Consider the following 16,739-nt stretch of genomic DNA (forward strand, 5'->3'; position numbering starts at 1 on the left):
CCGTTGCCCTTGCAATGACCTGACGTGGTCCCTTTGTGCTCGGGTGCTGAGCCAGTGAGACCTGCTCACTTGGCGCCACTAATTAAGTTCAACAACAACATTTTTTTCAGCGGTTCTGTCCCAACACATTTAGTCGGGATTTTAAATTCTTTAGATTTCATTCAGCCCATGTGCACGATGGTGTCACAAGGCTCTCGACCCAGCTCAGTTAGTCCCAGCCCTGGAAGGGCTCCAGCATCCTTGACACAGTGCATATAAGCTCTGCAGCAGGGGGGCATGAGGGGATGGTCTGAACAAAACAGTCACCCAAATAAGGAGTTACCATGACTCCCTGTTTCTTTCAACGCACAACTGCCCTAGCCAGGATCCCTGCTGATGTCAGCCTAAACATGATCTCTGACTGCTACAAACATCAGCTCCTACAGCAAAGATGGCTGGTATTGTTATGATACTAAAAAGCATCATCTTGGAAGAAACTGGGGTCTAGCTACCCTTATGATGAGTTAGTTCTGCAGTCAAAGGCAAAATACTGACCCCTTCCAGGTCCAGGGGAAAAGCTTGGACAATGAAACAAGGGAGATCTCCACATGATTTTTTGCCCACTAAAGTGCTATCTGAACTATATGGGGCACCTCTGCTACATAATGTGTTTGTGAGTTGCATCATGGTTCAGTCTGTACTATATGCCTCATGCTTAAATATGCTCCAAAAGAGGTCAATCATTTAACTACCTGCAGTTTTTAATTTTTATATTAGCTTTGCATTTTTCTCTCTTTGCTCGTGTCCCTTCAAGAAATACCAGCAAACACCCTGATGGAAAACAAATAGAAAACACGGGACAAGAGTGAGTTCCAGGATGGGGAAGGAAAATGTAGGAGATGAGTTCAAAGAAAAAGATGTGGACAACGGAGGTGCTGCCCTAAATATAAGTAAGAAGCTTAAAACCAAATGCAGAGGAAAGTGGGATTTAAACAGGATTCAAGGCTGAGAAAAAAATAGAGAAGTAGCTTGACAGCAGCACCTAAAATGAGCAGAAGGAAAGTGAACGAAGGAGGGAGATGAAAAGACAGCAGCCTTCAGTGGAAGATGGATTGCCAAGGCTTGCTTTCTTATGGAAATGTAGACAGAAAGCCGTGCTACTAGCTAGGTTCTACTGCATTATTTTTAAAACCACGCGCTGCCTTTTGAGCTCTGCAGATCTTTATGCAACATGCAGAGGAGCCAAGAGCCCAGTAAGAAGTCTTCTGCTCTGCTAGACAAAGACTGGCAAAATGTCTCTGCTACATAATCCACAGGATAGATAACTGCATTCCCAAAGTGTTTTATCTACTCTTTTTGGGTGAGGGGTCTTCAATTTTTATTGCTTAGCTGGAACTCAGTACAATTGCAAGGATGGGTTCCTATCCAATACTACACCCATGACCATCTTGCATTTCCACCAGCTTTGACAAAACAAAACTAACTTGTTCTTTAGTTTTGCAATTACATGAATTCAGCTTAAGAAGAGATTTTGGAATAAACAGCATTTAATAAAAATGCATGCTTGCTGGCAAATATGGTAGGATCACTGACAGAAATAGAGATCTGCAATACACTGAAAAATATGAATTTTCAGGCAAGGATATTGCCAAGGCAACAAGCCAATCCAAATGCAGAAACCTGGGAGGATTAGGCTGTAAGATGCAACAAAGCATACTGCACAGAGTCTAAACCTTATCTTTTATCCTGTCCAGCTCCTATCGACACCAAATTTGATTTCTGAACTGACCGCATCCTTACAGATCACTTCTAATGAACTCTACTACCCTTGCCTCCTACAGAAAAGGCAAGTGATGTTTGCATAAACATGTGAGTCCTTGAGGAGTACGTACAGACATCACCTACTGGGAATAAAGGAGCAGGGGCACCTACTGGGGTAGGCTGTGAATTTACTGCAATGGTATTTCCCATTAGAAGAAATATCAGTGGTGTTTGTCCTTATTCCTGTGCTCCCCTCGGCACTCGCTGCTGGCCATTTGCAGAGCATGGGTACCGGCCTCCATGGGTCTCTGCTCTTGCCCAGTGTGCTCAGAGCAGAGGTCTGACCAACGGAGACCATCTGAGAGGAAAGAAGGCTGCACCCCTGGCCGCTGATCCAGAGGATGAGGGAACCCTGGACTCCTTCCCAGAGCCAGATCCCTGCAGATACGAAGGGAGTAATACCAAGAGCAAGGACAAGAAGGCTCTTCAGAAAGTCCTATTCCAAATTCCCAGAACACTGGATGGACAGGGAGGGAAAAGACATGTTTGTAAGTGTTTTGGAGATGAGCTGCGAGTTAAATTGGGTGGTTGACAGGAGCAAGGAGCAATAACCGTTCTCCTTGCTGAGTGGGACAGTGTTTGCCCAGATGCCTAAGGAGGACTATGAAAGTTATGAACACTGCAAAGCCCTGCTGCAAATGCTGAAACTGACACCGGCAGGGCAGGGCATGGCTAATACAGAGAGGGTGCAGCGGGAAGGGGACTCAGTATGGCCTCAGCTCCAACCCAAATAAGGAATGCTGCTTTGACAAGCAGCTTCTGAGTGGATTTCCCATGGGACCTTATCACGATACAGGAAAGAACACCTACTAAATACCAAGTGGATCGCTCCAGGCCTAGGGAAGCAGTCCAGCCAAATCCTGAATTAAAAATATGCCATGTTCCCAGGGACAGAGCAAAACCACCCAAACTGCCCTTCAGCCACGTGCCACCAAAATGGTGAGGTGCAGTAGGGCCTGGCAGACGAAACAGTATTATAAGCAGATGAGCAATGTGAGTGCAGACGAGGAAAATATAAAATACTCCATCCTGAGCCTACACCCTACATCACTCTGTCAAAAGGCTTGTACTTTGTGGAATAAAACAGAGCCAAGCCTTCAAAGGGAATGAGGCTGGCAAATGAGTGAGTGAAGAGACATTATTTTGCAAAGGTCTGACCAGACGACAGAGGGCAAAGCAGTGCAGATAAACATTTCTGAGATCAACTTCAAGATTTTGTCGGCTGCCTGAGTCAGTATGAACATGAGAGAAAGACTCCTGGAAGATGATCCTTTTCCTTTATTCCTTGGGAATCATCTTAATACCATGGGATTTAAGTCAAATGACTGAAGGATGAACTCACTGGCTTCTTCCAAACTCAAGGAGCAACTCAATGGTGATAGCAGCTCTAGATAAAACTCCTGTCAGGAAGTACTGCGTACCAGAACTATGCTGGGAGATGGGAAGCCTCAAATGAGCACTAGGAGATGAGCCATAGCCTGTGTCCCCTCTCCGCAGGGGCACAGGAACGTGCCCATGGCTCCTCAGGGGTAGCTATCTTTATTTTGGTAAGAGAACTGTGGCAGCTGGAGAAGTTGCATGTGCAGTTTATGAACTTCAGTAGGACTTTGATGTTAAGGCTTCTTAAGATTTTCTGGGCTATTTAGTTATGCACTGTCTCACACAGTCCTAGAACCCTAGAAAACTCCAAGCAAAAGATTCAGCCAAGGGAAGTCTATAAGGGCTGCAGCAATAAAAATGAAGACATTCTTCACACACCTCTTTTCGCAATGTGTCAAGAGATGAAATCCGCCTAATGACAAAAACAGTCTAAACTTCTCATTTGCTGATGGTCTTCAATCTTGCAGTTAAAATAGACTGTGATCTCTGCAGGGCAGGGACTGTCTTGTTTGGTTTTACAGTGGTTGGCATGCCAGGGGGAGTTTCAGTGCCTCAAAGCTTGCCAAAATTAAACCCGAATTAATTTAGCAGCAAATAAAAAAAGATGTTACCACTGAGAAAAAAATAAACCATAGACTGAGCAGCCCGCTCCTGGAAAGCACCAGGGACATCAGTGTCACAAGCTTTGCAAAACACATCTGCCTGCAGAAACTAATATGCTTTCCAACCAGTAAAGCTGGCAAACCTTGTGAAATCTCATCCTCTTACCTGACATCATTACCTCCATGGGCAAAGGATCCAAAGCAGGCTGTTAAGATCTGGAGGAAGTGGAAAAGTAGGTGGACCTGAGACGTGTCTTTCTCTTCCTTATCCTCTTCCACGGGATCAACTGGGGGCCGGTTAGGATCTGCAAGTTCAGAGGCCAACTTCATCTCCACCCCACCTTCCTCCGCCTCAATCTCTGCCTCAGCCACTGCGTTGCAATAGCTGGAGTAGCTGTCATAGCGAACTCGCTTCTTGGAGTAGGAAACAGTGTCTCCCACTAACTTCTCACTGTCCTCTGGAGTTGACGTATCTGCTGCCTTAAAGGAGGAATGCACGGGCATGCCACAAATAGCAGCTGTGTAACAAGTATAACTGTTGTTGCGTCGTAACAGTTTGTAGTTGTTTTCTTGAGCAGGCCTATCATCGGTGGCCCTGTCCAGGTGTATTTTGTGGAGCAAGTCTTTATATAAACCTGAGTCCTTGTGCACAGTGTGATAAACATGGCCGTCACTCCTCATCTGGCCATCGAAGCTGAAGGTGCCATTGGAAACAGGTGATTTCACCGAGGTGTGTGTCATTGAAAATGCCCTTCCTAAAAAGGCAGAGGTTTAGAGTTCTTATTTCTACAAAATGTAATACAGAAGCCCCACTCCCTCCCACTCTCATCTTCTGTGCAAAAAGAACTTTGTGCCAGCATTGGGTCTCTCCCAGACACACTGTATGACCTGCAGCATATCACTTGGGACCGGCTATTCAAAGGTGATACTTGAAGGTTAAATCCTCAGGTTCTTTGAAAAAGTAATTTCTGTAAAATTCCTTTCTTGTAAATAAGCTCTACTTTTTCTGAGGTTTTGCCTACGTTGAATAGGCATAATAAAGATTTCAGGAAAGGTGATTTACTGTAATTTCATACGGTATATGAGGTCACCCTTTAAAAGTACCTATGTTTAAGACACATTTACATGACTTTTAAAAAATAATTAAGAAAAATAGAAAGCAAAAAAGCTCTGCAGAAGTATTTCCTCAGCTATTCCAACATTTTGCATATCTTATTTCTACGAACATGATATTATTCCCACTGTATACATTTAACATTAGCATACGCTGTAGGACACATGTCACAGCTAAGGCAACATTTCTGAAGAAACTATCTTTTTTCATTTCCTGACTTCCTGGATTTCCACTGTGCAACATTCAGAATTGGTTTTAGCTATTTTTGAACTGGAAATACACACTCAAAGGGCTTCACGTCATGACTTACTTGATTTTGTAAGAATCAGTTGAATATATTAGGCATTTATTAACCAAATTACAGGGCTGTGTAGATGTTAGCAAAGTGATATCAAAGTCAGCAGACTGCTAAGTAGGGGGGGGTGTGATCCCACCAAATGGGAGAATAAAAAGAGCTTTATGCACACAAGCCTACTTCTTATAAATATACATTCAGAAAACAATGCGTGAGATTTTTCTAGTGGACACACTCCAAATGGTCATATGTTTGTCAACTAAAGCCCAAATCTTTTCATCTCCTGTAGTAGTATGTTAATCATCTTTATGCTGAATTTAACCTTCATACATCAGCAATTTGTGTTCCCTGTATTTTTCCACTGCTTAAAAGGATGGAAACACCATTAAGGATACAAAGTAAAGCAAAAAGGAAAGTAATTTTTGTTTCCAGCTGTTTCTAAAACTGAAATACAGCTAAACAAAATGTAATTGTTTTTAAGTCCTCTCTAGAAAATGTCACTTGTAAATGAGCATCTTTCCCAACAAGTGCTGAAGAGGGATTAGAGCTGGAAATCCCAAACACTAATTTACCATTTACAACAGAGACCTACTTGCAGTTAAGAAACCCTAACGAAACAGGAAGAAGATATACCCTCTGTGTTGTCTTAAGTTTCTTACCATACGGCACACGTGGATGGCTTCCATTTGCAATAGTGTCTGATGCTCCAGCAGCTTCTGTTACTGAGCCGGTAAGGGGAATCGTGCTCTCATCAGATGCTTTGGCACCAGGAAGCTCTTTAAAGACTGGTGTTTCTTCATCTTGAATTTTATCAAGACTTTCATCTGATATCCTTGACAGTGCAGCATCTTTCTTTAACCGGCCTAAGGAAATAACAGTACTGTAATTTTAAAACCAACCTATCTGTCTTGCTGCTTATGTTTCCACTGTTTGCATCAATGGCATAGATCAATGTGGATACAATAACCTGGCTCTGTTTCATACACATTCTTTATTTACTTCTAACACTTCTCTCTACTAAATTAATCTAAGAAAATTCTAGAGTATCTCTATTTTTTCCTACAAAATTCGCCAAAGTAGGTAACTGAAGTAAAACACCGAGCTGCTCATTTATTAATGAAATCTAAAACTTTTCTCTGCATTTTAAACACTACATTTGTTGTGAGTAGCAAAGCAAACAAACAAAACACTGTAAAGCTAAAAGCTGTGATCAGCCCAACTTACTGTAAAGTTAAAGAAGTCACTTAAAGATGATCATTCTGCCAGACTTTTCCTCTTTAACGTTTCCTTAATAAAATATAAAACGGATTATATTCCAGGATTTATTTTCCTGTTTCTGGTAGGCTCTAGAAGAAGCGAGCACTCCAATGGATTGCCTAACAAGGTTTTGAATTTCTACCACTGCAGATTTTTAAGAGCAGGTTACACAAACACATGAGGAATAGTTTAAGCACATCCTGCCTGTGGGTGGGGACTGGACTAGGTGACCTCTCAAGGGCACTTCCAGCTCTGAAACAAATTTTCCATGATTTTACATCACTCACATTTCATCAAGCGACTACTTACTTTCTATTTTTCTCTTCATCCAGGGGCACACAAAAATCCAGACTAAGATGGCAAATACTAAGGATACGCCGACTGATATTAGAGCAATGGCCCACATTGGCAGTACCAGTCCCAATACTGTGAAGATAAAGAAATAAAACCCAAGCAAACTGTAAATTAACATGACTTAATTATCTCAGTCAGTGGAAGAACAGTCTGTTGCAGAAAAGCCCGTGTTCACAATGTATTCAAAGGCAACATGAATGAGGCAATCATTTTTAACATATATATCAGTTAGTGCAGTATGTAAAGGTCTAGCTGACATGCAAACATTTTCAGGTTTAGTCTTCCAATTCTCAGTTACCCCACTGTGACCTTAATTCCAAAGAAGTCAGGGGTAAAACTCCCACATCAGGGCTGCTAAATCAAGTTTGCAGTGATTTTTATACACTAATGCATGTTAAACCATGTTGTCCATTAGGGTAAGTATTTACCTGATCTTTGCTCTGGTCAATAAAGCCTGATGCTTAGCTTAATCTAAGCCATTATTTGCTTATGATAATAGCTTAATGTAACACTTGAGAGCTGAGGTTTCAGTCCTGCAATGTGCAATCATGTCAATAACTCGTGTTCTTGTCAGTATTCCCCCAACAGAGCTCCTTGAGCTTGTTCAGTTAAATGATCAGACCCTTAATGAAGAAAGAGCTTGGACTCTGATCTTTCAAACCCATATATGCACACCTATCTTGAAACCTACGTGATTAATTCATCCTTGTGAGTAAATGCTGCCAGGACAGAGGCCTTGGAAAGTAAATATGTATTTCCTGAGTATCAGAAACGGAGTCCCCACCTTTTTATTCATGCACTTTTAGAGACTGCTAAGCTGAAACAGAAGGGACATTAAGATTCTTATTTCATTTATTTTGCTTAATGAGTCACTGCAGAGGGCCTGACCTACTTCTGCAGTACAACTAATGAGGAAATGTTGGTTATACAGCTGATTTACTGTGAAACATCTTGGATACATGGCCAATTAGAAAAAGGAATAGTTGAGTTATGTTACCCTCAAATTGGGAACTTCTCAAGCTTTTTATTAATTTCAGTAATGCTATGCTATGCAGTAGAGTCTACTGACTGTATTTACCTAGTACATCTAGTGCATCAGGTTTTAGAGAAAGCAAATTTCTGTTCAAAAAAGGTCATTTTCTAAGTCCGCTTTCTTAATTCAGGGGCATGTTCAGGAGTCTCTCTTCAATTGCCTGTTTGTTCATGGCTCTGGGGCAATAATCCAATCTAAAGATAACATCTAATGACCAGAGTCTTCAATAAAGTAATCGAGAGCATTGAACATCTTTTTTCTGAACTCTTGCTGCAAATGCATGTTTAAATGTACACTGCTTAAGTAAAGTTAAATATAAACATATAAACACAAATATATAAACATAAAATGTGTGAATATAAATATACATAAACATAAAATAGAAGTTCAAATATAAACACAAATATAAACACATATAAATGCACATAAAATATACAAAAATATAAATAAAGTCCTGAAAATTACATGGGTCATTTCCTTCTACTGAGTTGCAATGCAGAGCACCCAAGAAAGAAGATGCATTCAATGCATAAACAGTCTTGGGCCTTCTTATCATTGAAAGAAAATAAAGAAAGAAATTTAATTAATAGACTTCATGCCAGATCTGCCAGAACAGTGCCTCTGCTGATTTCAGAGGAGCTATAGCATTAGACCGACTGCAAGCTGCCTACCTGCTCTTACCGCCTGCTCTGAAGCTTCCGTCCTTGATGCACTTATCTGGAATACCTTTGAGAGCTCAACATGTGTTCAGATTTATGAAGCCGAAGCTGGCAGCAAAATATTTCCCCTTCCTCCAAAGGGGGATTTTTTTTTGTAGCTGCGCTCTTCCCCACTAACTGGAGTGATCAGGAGGGAGTCACAAAAACACATGCACAAATAGAAGCATGTGGGGAGGTGTATGATGTACTCTTGCCCTTGTTAACTTCTAACATAGGAGATAATCGTGCGGTGTTGACAGCTACCTGACAGCACGCTGGCAGAGCATCATTATACTCTCAGGGAAGCCTCCCTCCTGTGCCTCCCGTTGCAGATGGCTCACTCACCTGGTGCCCCCGTGTACATGATGGAAAACACGTTAATAGCTATGGTAGCAGCATAAAACACTGGAAGTGCGCGGAGACCGTTGGGCACAGGGTCTTCCTGCACAGAAATCAGGAAAAAAAAGGAAACGTTAGCTGGGTTTTCCACCAGATTAATGTCAGCATGAACCACCATGAGGAAAACATGTGTTCCCAAGTCAGTGCCAGGCAGGTGGAGCTTTTGGGTGGGTGGTTACAACATTCTGGGGAAGCTTGACACTGTTAATGGGAACCAGGGAGACAGGCTGTATTTTCAGATCGGCTGCAGACCTGCTGGGTGACCTGGGGGCAGGTTTCTTTCTGCAAGTGTTTTCTTACTTATCTTGTCTCCAAGAGACTGAAGGGTGAGTCTCCATGACTGAAGGGTGCTGAGCAGGACAGGGCTTTAATATTTTTGAGGTGGGGCTACAAGCGTCAGTGCAACACATCCATCACAAAACCTTACTCCTAACCTCTCACTTTTGACTGAGACAGCCTGGCACTTTCCACCAGCTAACAGAAATCTCTGAAATATTAAGTGTCCATATTAAACAGGTAACAATATATAAAACTGAGCATGCAATGTTTAGCATGCTGCTGTGCCTGCTGCCTGCTGCAGTCTTGTGCCCTTGGTGCTCACAAAGAAAGGCTCAGCTGATGGCACAGCAGAAACGCACCATGCAAGCCACAGAAAAAGCCTCTGTGAGGAGACTGTTTTGGCCTTTTGAGGGGCTTTGCATGTTTGCGCAGAGTCTGGCGAAGCTAAGGGCTGGCTGATGTGGTTTTGTTTCTTGCTGCCATGAGCTATAAAAGGGAGCCGAGAGAAGGCTGTAGTCACCCTGCACTATGGTCTGGTCCCGAAGCATAATGCAGCACGGGCTGTATCTATAAGGCCAGCTGCTGTTCACAGACAGCCCCAACAAGGGCATGAACCCCTACACCAGGCCACAGGCTTGCAAGCTAAAAAACTGCTCTTTTAATGCGTGCACACAACTCGTCACTACCTGCTTATGCCAGAAGCTCTACAGATCTTACTACTTTGTGAATGGCACAGATGGCAGTCAGAAGACAATTTCTTTAGCCTGAACTTTTCCTGTCTCTTGAATGCTTAAATATGTGGATTTTATACCAGAGTTCATGTGATTTTGATGACTAATTTCTTAAGTTGTTAGGTTTTGAGTGCTATAGAGGAACTTTAACTCGTCCTTTATGCAACCTGAGTAATTTTAAATTCAAAGCTGAGTCTGATCAAATTTATCATCTGCTTTTATCACTGACATTTATTTACATCAGAAATAAAGAATGATGAAGCTGAGGTTACAGGTGGTGTTATTTATAGCAAAAGAATTAATCCCTCATCTATTTAAGTTCCCTGTATAACTGCTAATACAGTTTCCCTTATTTTAGGACACTGTCATGTGCTGCACTCCCCCATTTTAGCAAGTTGAATGGTGTTAAAGAAATGGAAAGAGCAGATAAAAGTGTTCTGGTTTCCAGTTCATGCTGGATGGCAGGCAAATTGTTTTCCACACTGGAGATGTATGGACTGATATTACCTCAAAGCTGCCACTTGTGACTGAGGTCACTAAAACACATGAATTCAGGTTTCTTGAGAATCCAGGAAATATGCAGATGCCCATCTTCTAATGTCTGATGTGCTTGAAAATCAAAGTTTAAATTTTCACAGCTAGAGTATCTCCAAGGCAGGACTGTTCTGTTTAAATAACAGTCACAACGGCTATTGTGAGGCTAAGTCAATGCCAACAAGTTTGTACTAATACAGAAGCAATCTCAAGGTACCATCCTTTAATCAAACAGAATATACAATATTAAATATCACATAGCACCTTCTAAGCCTCAAACACTTGTTAAATTACTTACTCTGAGCTTTCAGAACTGCTAAGAGCAAGTACAGTTTCAGTGGCTATAAAAAAAAATGACTGGTCTTCTGTCCAAAAGGCAAGCCACAAAGTTTCAACTCTGGAAATGCCAGCACTCAAATGGGAGGCTAGAACACAGCCTTCACACTGAGCACTCATTACAATAGTGAGATTTCTTTACCTTGTTTAAAATGAAGAATCTAATCAGCACAAAGAGGACTCCGGACATCAAGCCAGATAACAGTGGGGAAATAAACCAAGAGGCAACTGTGTTGAAGAAAAGAAAGAATGAATCATGAAATAAACAGTATTCTTGCATAATAGTTAAGTAAGTAGTTAATGAGCATTAAATTTAAAACAGTTCTTCTACAACTGGAATGAACGTTCTATATGTTTACTTACAACTGGTGCAACCCAATGTCCACTGACACTCATGAAAGTCAAAGTAATGCTAGGCACTATTAGAAACATCAGCCAAAGCATTTCCCGATGATTTTGCAAGTTTAAGAATCAAATTAATCAGGAAAATTTCTTGTGTGGACCAAGAAAGCCCTGTAATTTCCTAATCACCATGACCACGAACGTTGCAAGCAAGTGGAAAGCAACTGCATCTAGCAGGATGCCATGCTGCTCATAGGGCAAAAGTCTAAATTTCCCAAATGCCATAGAAGCATCAACTGCAATGAACAATGCGTGTACATTTTTTGCAGGCCAGATTTGCAAGTGTCCAGGACTGATTAAACTGAAGTAGGTGGCAAAACTCCCACTGATTTCAATAAAACTGGATTAGGGCAGTGCTCTGGAAATCTCATCCAGAGTGATTTTTTGTTTGTGGCATGGTTAACAGATCGATTCTGCTGTCATTGCAAACTCTCTTCTGCTTTTGACAGAATTTTAAAAAAACTTGTCTAAATCTCAATTGTATTTCCATGCCTTCAGCATCAAATCATTTTAATACAGGGTTTAGGCTGCGACTTCGGTTACAAGGCTTCTAAAACAATAATGAAAACTCCTTCACATCCCTGCTTGGCTGTGCTGATCTTGGCAGTGGGAGGCTGTGAGTTAAACATGTGCTGTATGCCCAGCTTTTGCCTGCCTGAAGCTGGTGGGTGGAGAAACATGACTGTGGGCATTCACATGATGGCTAGCATTGTTGAGAGCAAGAACGAGGTGGTATGAGCTGCCACAAAAAGAATTAGAAGAGGAGGAATGTCACCTTGAAGCATGTCTCTGAGGGACAATGTCTCCTCAGCTTACTGCTGGGGAGGTGCAACTTGCATCTTACCCCTTTCTCCACTGGAGACACACTGCAGCCCTTAATGAACACAGCATCAGTGCATCTTCTGAATGACAGGACTGGGGTGGAAAATAATGTAAGGAGGGAGTGCTATCAGCACAAAGCAGACTTCTGGGAATGTTTTTTGCAGACAATGCACACTATTTCATGTACCCTCACACATAAAAGGAAACAGCACTTACCAATCTTGACAAGCTGCATCCACTGGACTCCCTGCGTGCCAATTGCCACCAGAGAAAATCCAATTGTAGCACCTACGATGCAATGGGTCCCTGATATCGGGAGTTTCAAGAATGATGCAATCAGCTGCCAAACAGCAGAACCTAGAATAAAACCCAAAATATATGGTATAAACAACAACAGTAACAATAATGTCATGCAGAAAATTCTCCACCATGTACCCACATTCTTTTACGAGCACTGCCTACACTCCACATGCAGAACAGAGATCTCCTAAAGAGAGTTTTGTTCCTGTTCTGTCTCTGAAAACAGATACTAAGACAATTTAATAACAGCTTTGAATCCTGCATCTTACTTGTGACTTTATGTTACTAACAGCTCTTTACACTGCACAACAGTTCTGCTTTTTTTTTTTTTTTTTTTGAAGGCTTTCAGTACTTACAGCCTGCCTGATTAAATACACAAACTGCTCCCAGTCTGTACCAAGCTTAGAAAACCTCGTTCTTAAGAGCTAGACCTGGAAGCCTCCAAGTGATCAGTGTGAGGCAGCATCCACTGTTTCACTAACAAACTACCCAGGCTCCTAAATTCAAATGCTACCCGAGAAGGGCTCAAGTTGTGGGGCAGGGAGTTTTTATATCTCTTCTCAGTGATGCGCAGCCATCCAGAATCCTCTATAGGAAAAATGGACTGAAGAGGAAATAAGGACTCTCTCACTGCCTTCATTGTTGCACTAGAGATACTCAGAACTGCAAAAAAGGCTTATCTTAGTCATGGAGTAGCCAAAGATACTCTTGGCATAAGGAAATAAGATCTAACTAAGGGATGGTGGCTAACAGTCTATAAAGTAAATGCGATGCCTGGTGTCCCAACAGATGTCCCAAGGAAGAACGTTTGCCAAGAGTGCAGGAAAAAAGAAAAAAAGGTCCCAAGCACCAGAGAGAACGCCTTGTATTTGTTTTCAGTCCCAACTTTTGGTAGTTAGATCAGACCACAGTTGGCCACCAAGTCCTCAAGCACGCAGCTCCACGCTTCGTCTCATTTTCACATTGCAAGGGCGCAGGTTCCCTACTCCTCTTGCAGTGGCACTAACCTCAGGGCACTAAAATCATTTTGGCAGTGACACAAGCTTTCCGTGGATCTCATCTAATATTAGAGGACTCTTAGAAAGATCTCTTCTTCCTCTTAAGACTTCATGGCCTTAAGACTAAATCTCCATGTGTTAAGAGGCCCCAACAGCAGCAACCAAACTGCCATGAGAGATCCCATATTTTCTGGCTTGTGCCACCTCTCTTAACAGATCTGCAGCAGACACAGGTGATAAAGGAAGGTTGCTGAGCACACACTGTTACTCAAAATCTCAGCTTCCATCCTGAATTCCAACAGGAGAGGATGGTTTGAAGGTCTTGAAACGGAGCCATCAAATGGTGATTTTCTGGCATCATACACGGCTATGTTTGGATGTCAACCAGTTCGTAAAACTGATCTCTCCTGCAGTACTATCCCAAAACAACTGGTACTCCTATTGCTATTGGAAATTCTAGATCAAATAAGGAACACCTGCTCTTTAATTTTTTGGCTCCTCTTCCCCTGTACTAAAATAAAAATAAATATACTTTGAAACCTTTGACATGAACTTAGAGACCATCAAATGGAAGTGAGGTGAAAGAGAAAACAGATGGTAACATCTGTAAAGAGCCAAATAAACAGATAAGCCAGCCATAGATATGTAATTACAAAATACTCAATCTAAAAAATAGGGAAAATGCAATCAAGCCACAGCTGCACTGCAAATGTGTAGTGAGGGCTGGGTTTTTTGTTGGGGGGGAAATAGAGGGAGTATGGCACTATTTCTTATTTAATCAACTTTACCTTGAAAACAAACAGGAGAGCAAGAGAGAAAGTGGTGGAGGACCAATGGATGGTCTGAGAAGGACAATGTGTGGTCTAATGAAGTTTAAGGAAGCACATTAAGGAACAGAAGGAAATACAAATCAAGCCAGAGCAGGACTTTCCTCTGGGCTTTCAATGCCTTAATTACCTACATCAAAGCTTTAACTCCTCTTTAACATAAAATGCATGTTCTCAATTTTTATCTTTGCAAAACTAACCTAGGAAGCAGGAGGCTCTCTAGACCTGTCACAGGGTCCCAAATTCAGACTCTTCACGCCTGCTGAGACCATGGCCGCACACCCTTTGCTCCCAGTTGCTATCTCCTGAAGAAAGAGGGTTGGCTGCAGACTGCCCTGACCAAGAGTTGCCAGTGCTGGCTTCTGGCTCAGGGTGCATTTCATGCTCCCCTGCTGCTGAAGGCATTGCATCCATTCTCCTGATGCTCTGGTGCTGTGTGCCAGCCGCAAGCCCCCGTTGAGTACCACGCCACCTGCAAGACTGGGTTAGTCCTTTGCTTTGCTAATCCTGGCTGGGATGTGCTCGCTGTCGGTGGGATGTCCTCTCTGTCAGTGGCATCTCCTCAGTTGCACCAGTTACTGACTTCAGCTCCCACCAGGACCGCTAGAAAAACACTCGAACAATTCCTGACGATAACCTGACAATTAGTTAATGCTAGGGAAGTGCTACAGTTTACTCCCAAGAGCAACAGTCCCTAACTTCCCAACTGCCTAACAAACAACATTTTATTATGCTACAGATTATTACAAAATGTTACATTTTAAAATTTTAATCCTATTGCTCCCTGCTTCTTTTTCTCTTAGGAGAGAAGGTTGCCCTGAAAATCACCATCTGCTGTTTGCTGCAAGCATCAAAGGATCTTCCACCAACATCTGGAAAGAGGATACAGCAACTTTTGGTCTCTCCCAGACTGTTGACTCATTTAAGCCTCATCAAAATTCAGAAGCTAAGTCCATTCGCAAAAACATGATCATGAGGCATGAGAGAACGGGGAGGAAAATGCAGAGCAAAAACAGAAAGACGAAAAGAAAACATTCAGGAAGGCTCAGAGAAAACACAGAAAAAAATATCATACATCCAGAGAAAAGCTGGAGATGGATTTGAGGGGGAAAAAAATTGAAATCTGCAGTTTGTATCTTGTGATTAATTCTAAGATTTAAAATGTGGAATTTCTTCTTAATGCCCTTACTGGAGGAAGGGAATGCAACTGGTCATGAAGTTCACACAGGCTTATGTAAATATGCATGCAAATAAGTTGTTTTCTTTGAGCTTCTGGCCAGTTGCCTCCACAGGGGGCATCTGAGACTTTAAACTTTGCCTGGCCAGGATCAGGATGCCAGAAATAGATACAGAAAAGGAAAAGGACCCTTCCTTCAACAGGGACTTGAGTATCAAGAATGTGAAGGTCAGAAGATGCAGGTCACTTACATTTCAGATGGTGTACGCTGCTCCCAGGCACATGCCCATGGGAAATGATGTTGCTATCTCAGGAAGCAGAAGGTTAAATGATGCAAGTGGAGTGGTACTAAGAAGCCACCCTACAGCTTGAGGGAAAGACCAGAAATCTGCAGCTGACCTTGCAAGACATCAGGAAAGAGGAAGTGATGAGGGGTGCCCAAGAGCATTTGATGTGGTTTAAGTTGGCAGCCTCACAGAGGGTTTGTCTGGGGAAGCGGCTGCGGTCCCAGCAGCGATTTCTCACTAACCAACCCCTCTTCGCCTTGGGCAGGGGAAGGTGGCCAACCTTCAGGAGGCTCAGGAGCAGCATAAGCCCAAGGGAACCACCTCCCTGCTCTCAAGCACACAAAGCCACCTCAGACAAATACAGAAACTGGTACTCAATGTCCATTAAATTTTTTTAAAAAAATTTCCCCAAAGAAATGGGAAAATAACTGCATGTAGTAGATCTCTGCACAGATTCACCTATCTCACGTGCAGGTCCTGTCTGAAAACCGTGGGGAGGTTAGAGGCAGTAGGCAGAATTAATATTTAGGTTAGGTTTAAGGAGGTTTAAGGAAGAAAATCTTTGAGTGGAGCATACCTTTCAAACAGAGGATGCTGCAATGTTCATATAAATAACATTGCCCTGCCATGAGATGCCACAGACCTGCCAGACTGAAGAAGTGACAGTGGGATGGGCAGGCTGGCCCCTTGCCTGGGCTGCCTCTCCCACAGGGAAAGGGTTTCCTGCCTGCTGTCTCCTGCCCTTTCAAAGCAGGTTTGCTATTGATCCTTGAGGGAGCTCTCTGAAAGCTCACAAAGCCTCTTGCATATAAACAAAGAGTAAATACTGTGGCTTAATGTTACATACCTCAGAATATGCTATTTGTTCTAAACAGAGATTAATTTAACAAAAGCACAGAGAGCAGACTCTAAGGTATGCTGAACCGCTGTCAGTTTGAGTCAGAAAAATTGAAAAGACCTTAAATGTGTGACCATCTATCTTTACTGCTCCTTTAGTTTTGCCATGGGTGAGGATGAAATGCATGATTAATTGCAATCACTCATCTAGACAATCAGTTTAAGCAAATATGTTTTGAGTTTCTGTAATTTTTAAATGTAGGTAATTCCTTCTCAT

At 42.3% G+C, this 16,739-nt stretch overlaps 1 protein-coding gene across 6 annotated transcripts in view; it reads right to left on the reverse strand.

The window, feature by feature from the left end:
• Positions 1-16,739, reverse strand: part of SLC20A2 (solute carrier family 20 member 2) — a 58,026-nt gene that overhangs the window by 15,236 nt on the left and 26,051 nt on the right. For all 6 annotated transcript variants that reach the window (XM_074866939.1, XM_074866938.1, XM_074866937.1 and 3 more), the window contains exons 3-8: positions 12,253-12,393; positions 10,955-11,040; positions 8,879-8,975; positions 6,758-6,874; positions 5,851-6,054; positions 3,949-4,537 (exon numbers count right to left, since the gene is read on the reverse strand). In XM_074866939.1, the coding sequence (XP_074723040.1) occupies positions 3,949-4,537; positions 5,851-6,054; positions 6,758-6,874; positions 8,879-8,975; positions 10,955-11,040; positions 12,253-12,393 (1,234 nt within the window). The remainder of the gene's footprint in view (positions 1-3,948; positions 4,538-5,850; positions 6,055-6,757; positions 6,875-8,878; positions 8,976-10,954; positions 11,041-12,252; positions 12,394-16,739) is intronic.

Source organism: Strix uralensis, chromosome 4, assembly GCF_047716275.1.
Source record: "Strix uralensis isolate ZFMK-TIS-50842 chromosome 4, bStrUra1, whole genome shotgun sequence".
Classification (NCBI taxonomy): Eukaryota; Metazoa; Chordata; class Aves; order Strigiformes; family Strigidae; genus Strix; species Strix uralensis.